The sequence below is a fragment of the Brachypodium distachyon genome, chromosome 3, assembly GCF_000005505.3.
Source record: "Brachypodium distachyon strain Bd21 chromosome 3, Brachypodium_distachyon_v3.0, whole genome shotgun sequence".
NCBI classification, from domain to species: Eukaryota; Viridiplantae; Streptophyta; class Magnoliopsida; order Poales; family Poaceae; genus Brachypodium; species Brachypodium distachyon.
The window spans coordinates 25,107,307-25,118,481 of record NC_016133.3 but is presented as its reverse complement, the minus strand read 5'-3'; the positions used below and the strand labels follow the sequence as shown (position 1 = coordinate 25,118,481).

At 43.1% G+C, this 11,175-nt stretch overlaps 1 protein-coding gene across 3 annotated transcripts; it reads right to left on the bottom strand.

Annotated features, from left to right (window-relative positions):
* Nucleotides 1-3,942: 3,942 nt before the first annotated feature.
* LOC100837402 (shewanella-like protein phosphatase 1) lies at nucleotides 3,943-10,931 on the bottom strand. 3 transcript variants are annotated; one of them, XM_024462111.1, is made up of 11 exons: nucleotides 10,583-10,931; nucleotides 8,565-8,668; nucleotides 7,316-7,429; nucleotides 7,035-7,250; nucleotides 6,583-6,718; nucleotides 6,146-6,318; nucleotides 5,932-6,023; nucleotides 5,755-5,824; nucleotides 4,714-4,817; nucleotides 4,318-4,489; nucleotides 3,943-4,236 (listed from the first exon to the last, which is right to left on the bottom strand). In XM_024462111.1, exons 1-9 carry the CDS (start codon nucleotides 10,782-10,784, stop codon nucleotides 4,731-4,733), a joined length of 1,194 nt encoding a protein of 397 aa, XP_024317879.1. In that variant the 5' UTR covers nucleotides 10,785-10,931; the 3' UTR covers nucleotides 3,943-4,236; nucleotides 4,318-4,489; nucleotides 4,714-4,730. The 3 variants fall into 3 exon arrangements, with proteins under 3 accessions (XP_024317879.1, XP_010234708.1, XP_003573888.1); XM_010236406.3 differs by having other exon boundaries at nucleotides 4,349-4,489; XM_003573840.4 differs by having other exon boundaries at nucleotides 4,368-4,489.
* Nucleotides 10,932-11,175: the final 244 nt, after the last annotated feature.

Below are 11,175 nucleotides of genomic sequence, written 5' to 3'. Positions count from 1 at the left end.
TTTCCCAATCTTCAAACATGTTGATCCGACATCCCTTCTCCTCCTCTACGAGCGGTGGCGACGGTTGCTCGAGTGATCGAGTCGGGTTTCAGCCTCGCGCCGCTGGCCCACCTCCGTCTCTTGTGCCAGAACGCCTTGACGGCTCGACCTCCTCCGCCGGGACACCTCCTTCTCCTCTCCCTGTCACTTCGTTGGCGATCACTGCAGTGCAAATCTGGGAGGCAGCTTCGTCCTATCCGACCACTACCTCCTAGCCCGGCTGAAACCGGCCCTCCTCCACCGGCTGACCATTGCAGCGCAGATCCGGTGGCAGCTTCGTCTTCACCGATCACTCCCTCCTCCGATGCGTTGAAACACGTCAGTCTCCTGTCAGCCCTCCTCTGCCAGCCAACCACTGCAGCGCTGATCCGGCGGCGTGGCTTTGTCTTCGCCGACCACTACCGCACAGATCCGGCGCGCGCCTAGCTCGATTTGCACTGTCCAATGCCCTCCCCTTCTTCCTCGAGCACGCTTCCCGTGTCGTGGAATTGCACACCCTACTAAACCTGAAGAACATGTTGAATTCAACGTGCAGTTTAAAAAAAATGCATTTAACTGATTGGAGGGGCATCCCACCTTGCATCTCGTGTTTTCATCTAGCATCATGCTGGTAAATTTTCAGATTTTCAGATTCGCACCATGTTATATTTTTCACTATGATAAAATCTACAATATCAAATAAGTATGACCCGTTAAGACTATTTTTCTCATTGTCAAAGTTAAATAATATATGAAATCATCCATGCTAAATCTAGCGAAAACACTTTTGTTAAATCCTATCAAAATTAGGTATTTTACGCTCAAACAATTCTTAAACTCGTCATTTTCTATTATAGCAAAAACCCAGCACTTAAACGAAATTTACAGCGAACAAGGACATCTCAAATATTCCACTCGCACCCAACTACAGCTACAGTTTCACCGCCACTCTAAACGGACTATAACTCTCTAGCTGCAGCATCCAACTCCAACTCCAGCAAAAAATTAGCTTCTTCTGTTTCCAACTAACTTCTGTTCAGCTCCAACATAAGCAAAGGCAGCCTAGATAGCTTCAGCTTGTGCATAAGCCAGTTTAGGCTTAGTTGTTCTGTCATGCCTGCCATGTAAGTTTTCTTATTTTACATTGATGTACACTTTGTAATAATTGTGGTTAGTAGATGGACTCTGAATTTAAAACAAAGATTTTGCAAAACGTGTGACGTTCGCTAGGATTTATTTACTATTCTTTAAGCCACACTTTGGCGTACGTCCCTCCCACGTACGTCTGCTCACTCGTGCGCAAAACAACCCACGGAAAAAAAAACGAGATGCCCGACGTACGTTTTTCCTGCTATTAACCCAATTTCAAGATAACAACCTCGCCAGATGGAAATAAAATCCCGAGATTATCTCCACCATGATCTCCATCAATCACGATCTCCAGTGACCTGCGACTTTCCCGTGATTACAGGCAATGCCAGGGTAACAACCTCGCCAGATGAAAAAAAACCGAGATTATCTCCACCTTCCTACGAGGGACGATCTCCATCAATCATTAATTAGCTAACTTTCTTGGTGTTAAGCTATACAATGTTTATCTCACCGTTGCAACGCATGGGCACTTAGCTAGTATGTAATTAGTATAACTCGTTCTCTTAGGCAGTGTTTGGTTGGGGGAATCAAGTGGAATGGTTTCAGTTTTGGAGGTGGTTTCAGCGTTTGGTTGAAAGAACAGAGAAAATTGGCATGGAACGAAATGGTTCCACAGTTGGGAATATACCCCTCGGATTTGGAACGAACCAATTCCTCGAAAAACAAGGAATCATCTCGGTCCACCTCTCTCGCGCGAAAGATTGGACTCCCGGCCCTCTCTCTTTTTATTCTCACCCGGCACTCTCTCTCCCATGGCGGCTGCCCCTACTTCCATCCCCCACAGATCTGGGCGCCACACAACCTCCGGTGATATGGACATGCTAACCATGGATACGACCTTTGGTAGCCTCAATTCTATAATATTTGACAAGATTTATAATCAAGTGAATTCAAGTAGTAATTGTTTTCATTGTCATATTTATGAAGAGGCGGAGCTACTACTATCTTGTCTCGTTTTATTACGTAGGTATCTTGTCGAGCTTTTCAAGTCCAAGGTCAAGATGAGATACGATGGAGGCGAACGGGAGGGCCAACAAGAATCAAGCATTCATACAGCTGAGAGGGAAGGATTTCAAGTGTACTTTCCAACAAATCAAACGGCACATGATTCGGAGCTTGCTAGAGAAAGATATCACGAATTAAAGTTGAATCTGATTCGGGTTCGAGCTGCCAGGAGACCCGAATTTGTTTTAATCACCCAGGCCGCATCCGAAGTCCAAATCAAGCAAACAAGTACTTGTTGGAAAGCTAATTACAAGACCTTTCCAACGGATCTGGCCCCATCAAGAGATTCGACTCGTGCTGACCGTGACGGACAAAACAATCTGATGGATCTGTTTTTCTGTTTCCTAAAGAGTTGTAGTTTGTTAGGAAAGTTAGAGGTAGAGTTGGATTTCGGCCTCCTTACTCAAGGTTGACGAAAATATCTCTCCCTCCTCCTTTATATACCCCATGAGCCCCCCCCAAGGAGCCTTGGGTTTTGATTAGATAAAGTTTAGCCATCTTTGCTACTTTCGTGTAATCGCGTGTGTCGGTTAGACCACCTGTTTTACCGTCGTCAAGACTCTACCTTATCGTCTCGTTGAGACATTGGTTTGATATAGTATACTGCAATTTTAGATTGCATCTGCTATTATCTTGTTCTTGCTTGTTCTTCGATTGCTTGCAGGAACAAAGACCTTCGTGGTCAGGTTGATCGTGCCCCCGCGTGATCAATAACACTCTGGAGTTGATGTAACGATTGCTAAGGCGCTGCCTTCTAGGCCGTAGTCGGATCGTCAACGTCACCTCCTACCCAAATCGAGAGTTATCAATCTCATCGAAAGATCGGGCCACCCCGACCCGCATCATCCGGACTCCCTCATCGGCCAGATCTGGTCCAAGCCTGCGGCGGTGGAGGAGGGAGACGACGTGGAAGCAGTTTCGGTCGGCGGCGGCGGAGGAAGGTCGTGAAGGGGAGAGGAGGCCGGCAACTTGGAGGAGAACGACGAGGTCTGCCCGGTGGAGTGAGTGACCGCATTCAAGACGGACGAGGAGTTCACCTGCTTCCTGGAGCGGTTGAGGGCGACGGTCTAGAGCGTAGGCAATTTTTTAAGTACCGTGTGTAATTTGTATTTTTTTTTTCCAAAAAGATGAGAACCCCTGCCTCGGCATCCGAAAAAAACCAGCCATCGGAAAATATGATACAAAAAATGCCTATGCATCATGTGGCTAGAATTCTATTAGTGGACCGCCATCCAGCTCGGCTGAAGATATCCCGAGTAACCGTTTAAAGACGGTTGCATTCAGTATCCAAAAGCTCCCGTTGGTCCACAGGGAGAAGACAAGACAAGATGCGGATTAAGTGGGTGGCCCTGTAGATGATCGGCAGAAAATTAACTCTAGTCTTGTTAAAATAATATCATTTCGGCAATTCCAAATAGTCTCCACCCGGATGTGAGCTTTTAGTTTTTTGTCAACACCGTTCAAATAATCCCCCAACATATTATGGCATTGGTTGGAGATGGCAAATTTAAAAATTACATGGATAACTCGCCACACAAGACGAGCATATGAACATGATATAAACAACTGTTGGATAGTCTATCCTAACCCACAAAACCAACATCCATTACACCCATTCCAATTACGCTTAGCAATATTGTCTTTGGTGAGCAACACTTTTCTATATATAAACCACATAAATATGTTGATTTTCAAAGGTATTTTAATCTTCCACAAATATGTGTGAGGAAAAACAGCATACGCATCCATAAAATCTCTATACATGAATTTAACCGAGAATACCCCATTGGTAGTTAGTTTCTAGGTAAAAGAGTCTAATCGGTACAGAGGCGTACTAAATGTAACCATGATATCCATTTATTCCCTGTCAAAATACGTCTCAAGCCAATATTAAGAGGAACATTTGACAAAACATTTGCAACCAAAACATTTTTTCGTCAAACAATATTATTGACCAATGAAACACACGTCTATTTCATAGCGTTGCTTGAAAAATTTATGTTATATGGAAGTGATGCATCCGGGTGACTTGAGCTCCAGCTCCGCCCACATCAGAAATTTCTGTTAGTTAACACAAGGAGCTATTGAGCAAACAGGGTAATAGAAAGTAAATTCAAAGTTTCTGAAGCCGAGTGATAAGACCTCTCAAGTTAAATGAGCTGTGCAATTTTACCAACGGAGGCTGTACTAACCGGGTGGAGAGGCCGGTTGGTACATGTTGATGTGTAACTGAACTAACATTTTCTTCCTCATGTGTCCACCAAAAATTGTCATATATAGTATGTTTCCAGGATTTGTTCTCGCTATTATCTACCTGCGATAACATAGTACTAAACTCATGAATTCTTCTATGCATGGAAAGCAGGAAATGAAAATGAAATTAGCTAGTAGTAGACATTCTGATAGCAAAAATAGTACGAACTCTTGTTTTCACCAGGTTCTTACTTTTTTTATTTCGAAAAGACCAGGTTCTTACTTAGCATCATTTAGTTGTCTTCTGAGACAAGGAAGCGTTTGAGATGAAATAGGAGTACTTACATAATTTTCTCAAGGTTTCATAAATAGTCCAACACTTCCATCTCATCATATGGGCCCCTCCGGTCCTTTATAACTCTTGCTCTGTCATTGATTATTTCAAGGACCTAGTCGTAAGAGTTGAACATCAGACACCAAAAAATGTTTTGTCCAGAACCCAAGTGATCAGGAAATAAGAAAAAAAATCGATTCTGCTCATTAGTAAATCGAATTTAAAATGCACCGCAGATCCTAAAACTATTCGAGGTGTGTCAAGTGAGTCCTACTTCTATCAAACTGCATATTTGGATCCTAATTCTTTGTAAGTTGTTCAGGCGTGGTCCTATTCAAGCACAAGCCGCTGCTGACCTGCCAGGTGGCAGCTGACTGCTGCCACGTCGGCCAAGGTCGTTGGGCGGGAGTTTTCCCGCCATTCCTGTGGTCTGGAATTGTGCAGAAACCCTCTTATAAAGAACGGAGACTGCAGTTGGCAAATTCTCTGCCATTCTCTCTCATTCTTCTCGTTGCTTGAGCCGCCCACGCTGCCGCCCCCAGCCTCTACCGCCGCCCCCCTTCAAAGTTCTTCGGAGGGGAAACCCTAGAATCGCCCGCCGTGTCGCCTCTGCTCTGAGCGGGGTGGGGAGAATCGGGGAAAGGACCGCGAAATGAGTAAAATGTAAAGGTTAGGCGTATTTGCAATTTCCAGCGACTCGACAATTAGCCACCGGTCAGCAGCGGCTCGGGCTCGACTAGGACCACGCGTGAACAACTTACAAAGAATTAGGATCCAAATATGCACTTTGTTAGAATTAGGACTCACTTGGCACACCTCGAATAGTTTTAGGACCTGTGGTGTACGTTACTCTTTAATTTAACTATTCAAGTAGGCCGGAAAGTTTGATAAAAGCAAGCCACCCATCCCAATAAATATTTACCATGGTTTTCATATGCAGCTTACTTGTACTTATAAAGTGCAGCGGATCTAAATCACTTAACTATACTACTTGTGTAGCAGTGATAAATTATAAGAGCCAAATATCTACGCCAAAGAAGGAAGAGAATTACCTCTGGCCTCGAATGCAGAACACCATAAGACATGCCCACATCAACACACCAAACTTTACCATCACATTTGCTGAGAAGAAAGAGACAGCCATCTTTATCTTTAGCTTATCAACAAAAATATTTGTTTACCTCAAAAAGAAATAGCCACTCAATCAGTCAATTGAGAACACTGTGTACCAATTCACTCCACGAGTCTGGGGAGTGTGCCCTACAACCATCCCTTTAGCTCCAACAGATTTCAGCGTTTGTTCAGCAACAAGAGAAGAAAGCTGAAACCAACAAAAACATATGTGTGCTAACTGTGTTAAGGATGTGGTAACATTTCTTTAAGTGACAAATATTTTGCATGGTAGAAATGGATTCATATGTTGAGTCGATCGGATCTTCTCACATTCCAAGCACGCAGCGTCCTCTCGACTGAATCTTGAGAGTAGAAACGTGTCCATACTACACTGTCATAACCTCTGGTAGCTATGAAGGGGAGATCTGGACCATCACTGCCTTCAGTTGAACCTTGCATCCAGTTCGATACATCTTTATTTATACGCTCGAGCCCGTATTCAACTGTGAATAGAATGAAATGACTGAGATAACATGTTATCAAGGCGTACATAGTATGAGATCTTTTTAGATCATAAGAAAGACTCTTCCTTTACAGTTATTTTTATATCATAGTACGAGACTTTTTCATCAAAAAATAGCACGAGACTTCAATTTGTTTTTTGAAGAAACTTTAATATTCATGCTGAGGTCAAATCACAAAGCCTCTTCCTTTGTCAGTTACTTTATATTGTCATTTAAAAAAAGACGAGAAAGGAGGGAGCTCACCATGATGAGGAAGAAGGCCACCGTGGCAAAATATCCAGTCATTGACAACAAGGACAACAGGGTGTCGTGCCAACTCGCAAGCTAATGGGCCACCTTGCTTAAGAAGTGATGCTCTGGCAGCAAAACCTTTCTGTTTCTGCCTCAATATTTGGGGGGGGGACACATCTCATAAGAAGATGAAAATACATCATTGTCCATCCTTTGTAGGCAATTGATCCAATGAAATGTGGTGTCCAGTTATTTTTTTTGTGTTCGCTTGTTGTGATTTGGAATGCGCATACACAATTATTAAACTGAATACCCGCAAAAAAATACTGAACTGAAAATTATACAAATAACCACAAGAATTTGTACATAAAAAATTGGTTAATTAAAAGGGCTAGGTTTTGTAGATACTAGTTTTATTAACTAAAAACAATACTTCATTTAGTAGACAGTAAATGTTTAGTTACCTTTACAAAGTTCAAAGGAAGCCAGTCACCATTAGGCAACACTCGATATTCTTCCTTCCATCTTTCAGAAACATTAACCCAGTTGAGGAAAGCATCATCCCAGTTGCCATCAAAGCCGTCCAAGTATTCCAGGTAGCGCATACACTCATCAAATGATCCTGGATCCACATAACGAAAATCGCCTTCCACATTCATGGTTTCATGATTTCCGTTAACCTAACAATTTTCCAACTATTACAAAGTCGCAAAATGCTTGGAGGGGTAGCATGTAATGGTCAAACCTGAAACACAGCACCGCCTTGAGATTTTGCTTGCATATTCAGCGAGCTTAATAGGGATAGTATTGCAATTTCATCTTCGCCGCGGTCAAGGATATCCCCAACTTGAACTAGCACCTGTACACAAGCATGTTGCACACTTGTGTAAATTGTTCATATTTTGAACAGATTGCACCAGAGAGAAAGCACACTATTGTGAAGTGCGTTGCCTTAGCCTCCGCGGGGGATGCGGGTGGCAGTTATTGTGGGATACGTTAGCAATTTTCTGTTATGTTTATTCTAGAAATGGCATATATAAAACCATGACGAATATTCTAGTCAGTAGTCACACTAAAATAATGCATACTAAGCAGTCTAGAAAAGCAACCTGTCACACAAGATAAATCTAGCACAACTGCAAGTATTCTTAAGCCGAAAGCTAAGAACACATAAGGAATCGATGAAGCAGCCTTCGCAGTCACCAGCAGCAGGGTTGTCATGCTGATGGAGTCGTAGAAGAGCACGAGAGAAACCGTGCGAGTGGGCTTCGGAAAAATCTTATCGCTCCTCTCCCATACAGGATCTCAAGGGACGGGGTTTTTCAGGCATGCTCTCCTGAACCAAGGTGTAGCCATGTAACAGGATGAGGAGAACCCCAGTGGCGGCTCAAGTTTTAGAGACTCAATCTGAATTTTGTATTGTGGAAAAAGCATGACATGGGAAAAAGACTCACTAATGCTTTATGATCTCGACTAAAGGAGCGACAACTTATAGAGAAGCTGCATAGTTGTCTCTTCCTTTCACTGTAAGCCTTTTTTTTGACAGCTCCTTCCACTATAAGCTAATGTGGCCCTCACTCCAAGCCGAAATTACTACTCCTCCGTCCGGAAATAAATGACTTGGATTTGTATAAACGGAATGAGTAGATCATTTATGGGAATGTCGCGTGCGTGGGCCTGTTGTACACAAAGTGGTCTTTGAGATTTATCTAAGTATCATTGCGAAAGTACATGGGCTGGTCTCACTGGAACCGTGGTAAGACCTAAGGCCCCCGCATCCATGCAAAATACCCACTTGACCCATTTTGAGTGGACACTGTGTAGGTCATTGCACTTCTGCTGCCACTAAAGGAAGGAAATCAAAAGGCATGTGATGCTTGTGATTTATAGAATTTATTCTCTTATTAATAAGAACCTAGAAATGGAAATTTAATCAAGCAACGGACAGGACTCGAAATGTGCAGAAAATGAAGTATGGGACAGGAAAGGATTACCGTCTGCCCGCCTGTCCACAAATGACAATCTGATTCTGGGCTCAGGACACCGGCCATCACCAGCGCAGCTCTTGTTTGGTAGAGATCACCGTGGAGGTCGCCGACTGAAATTTTTTTGATAAATGAGGTTCTTATTCAAAAACCCACCGCTTCTGCACCAAGCAGGCGCAGACAGCAAAAAGTCACAATATTTCAGTGCAAAATGAAGATAAACACTAGGAGAAAAACTCTAATTAGCGCCAGTGGCGGACCTTGGTCCATTGGAGAGAGAGCAAATGGGCTGGAAGGGCCGAAGTTACATGGTTTTGGCTAACCTGGGGAGGCAAATGGACCAAATTGATAGGGTTCCTTTATAAAATTTTAATGGGCTAGGGGGCCACCGTCCCCTTGACCTCAGCATAGCTCCCTTAGACTTCCTCTCGAAAAAAAAAGCTCCCCTAGATCATCATCGTATACCAATCCCTGGATTGTTCATGCATTCACCTACGCGCTATCAAAATTATTAAAGAAGACACCATCAATGTGTCCAAATGCTATCAATTGAAAGGTAATAAATCCCCAAAGTCATGTTGAAATTTGAATAGAAGATCATGTTTACAGTGGTTTCACAATAAACTCAGAGATACCCATATTACTTGTCTCAAATTTCCTCAAATATGGATGTATCTTTGTTCAAAAAACGTCTAGATACGTGTAATATTTTGACAAGTCATTCCGACCAGAGGGAGTAGTATATTCCCATCGTGATGACCATGAAGAACACAATTTTGGTTCTACAATATCCCTAGCAATAAAGACCGATGTCATTTTGAAATTTAAATAGAAGACTGTTTACAATCGTCTCACAAGAAATGCAGGGGTACAACTGCTCTTAAGTCTTATCATCGATGGCATCGAAGAAAACAATTTTTGTTCTCGGTTTCATTTTACATATGCCACTGCAAATCTTGCGTATTCGAAAAAAACCAATCACAGTTCTCATTCTTCGAAACTGTATTGGCATCTTTCGACCCATTGCAGTGTCGTAGTTTTAAGAATCTACCGATATACAGTTGGATTTTTCGAAACATAAAAATTGCAATGGTATTTTTCAAATATACAAAATAAATTTTGACATGTATCAAATTAACCTTTTGCTTGGTCTACTATTTGCCCCTAAATAAATCTTTTGTTCTAAATGCGACGCATACTCCCGGCAGTAAAGTCCAAGTCTCCGAGTCCAATGGTGTTTGCGCTCAGGTTTCACCTATCGAACAACTGTTGCATTGTCTAAGCAACCCATATTTCTTAAAGTGGTGACTTGCATTGCTCTTAGTTTATAATTTATATGATCGGTTTTGCCATTTCTAAGGCGCGCGACTGAGAAATGACAATTGCTAAGTCGCCACTAACAACCGTCTAATCCAGACAGAGATTCGTGCAAGATTCATGGAAGTTTTGGAAATAATCTTTCCTTAGTCCGAGTTCTAGCTAGGGAGTACTAGTACGTGTCCATGTTGCGTCCGAGCAAGTTTAGTATAGCTGATCGTGTCCGAGAGTAGCTAGAATAGTTGCGTGTGTATATATACAGGGGCGCAACCTAGCTTGTGAGATTAAGATTGCAACGTGAGATTGTGATAAGAAATATTTAAAACAGGGTAGGTGAGGTGCCCTTGGCAATAATCCGGTGATATCGTCGTGTGCGTCTATGTGATGGATCTTTGGGCGAACCCAATAGTAAGTATCAATGACGAGAAAATCTTAATTGGATGGTTTTATCGACTGTGAAATAACAATTTTTAAATCGACTTGGAGATAGACACTCTCTTATGTGATAGTATATATCTTGGCAGTAAATTAACCCAGAATGTACATGCCTTGCGAAGATGAGATGGTCACATATGTAACATTGAATCATTTCATAGACCTATTTTGGTTGCAGCGTGCAAGAACTAAGTCGGTGTTTCATAGTCACTGGTAGCTAATTGTTCCTTCGGAAGGGAAAAAAAAAAAGAAGACTGGCTGACGATGCTACGTACCGGCGACAATGCGGCGGCCTGGCGCAGAGACGAAGGTGGGAGGGTCTCCGGCAACAATGATGGGTCCCCCAGCCGCGTGGCATGAAGACGAAGAGAAGGAGAACCGGCCACAACCGGCGACTCTGTGCTGCCTAGTACCAGAAACAGGAGCCGAGAAACCGGGGGTAGTAGCTGCGAGCAGCATGAGAGCAAGGACGGCCATGTCGCAGCTGGCGCCGGCGACTCAGACTGCGAGGCTGCAAGCTGGCCCGCTGGATTGGAGAAGATGAGAAGACGGTAGGTACGCTGCAAAAGCTCCTCTTTCTGAGCCAGTCATTTGCGGATGAGTGTGGTACTACTGTGTGTTTTCTCCACACGTACTTGCCTTTTTTTTTTTTAAGAAACACGTTACAAACAGACTCTCACACAAACGCATGCAATCCACACACAAGCACACCCTATCCCTATAAGCATCTCCGGGAGACTGAGCCGGCAGTTCTCGAGAGATTGACGAAATCACCACAGGCACCTCGCAGTCACCTACCACTGAAATAATAGTACCGGCCAAAACTTAGAATAAATTCAGATAAATGTGAGCACCCATGTCAAGTCTA

Bases quoted from the DNA above. Each gene is read 5' to 3' on its own strand.
- LOC100837402 (XM_024462111.1), bottom strand. From the start codon at position 10,784: ATGGCCGTCCTTGCTCTCATGCTGCTCGCAGCTACTACCCCCGGTTTC. The intron at 8,669-10,582 runs GTACGTAGCATC...AAAAAATTTCAG, and splicing joins AGGCCGCCGCATTGTCGCCG to TCGGCGACCTCCACGGTGAT. The intron at 7,251-7,315 runs GTTTGACCATTA...GAAAATTGTTAG, and splicing joins AAGGCGGTGCTGTGTTTCAG to GTTAACGGAAATCATGAAAC.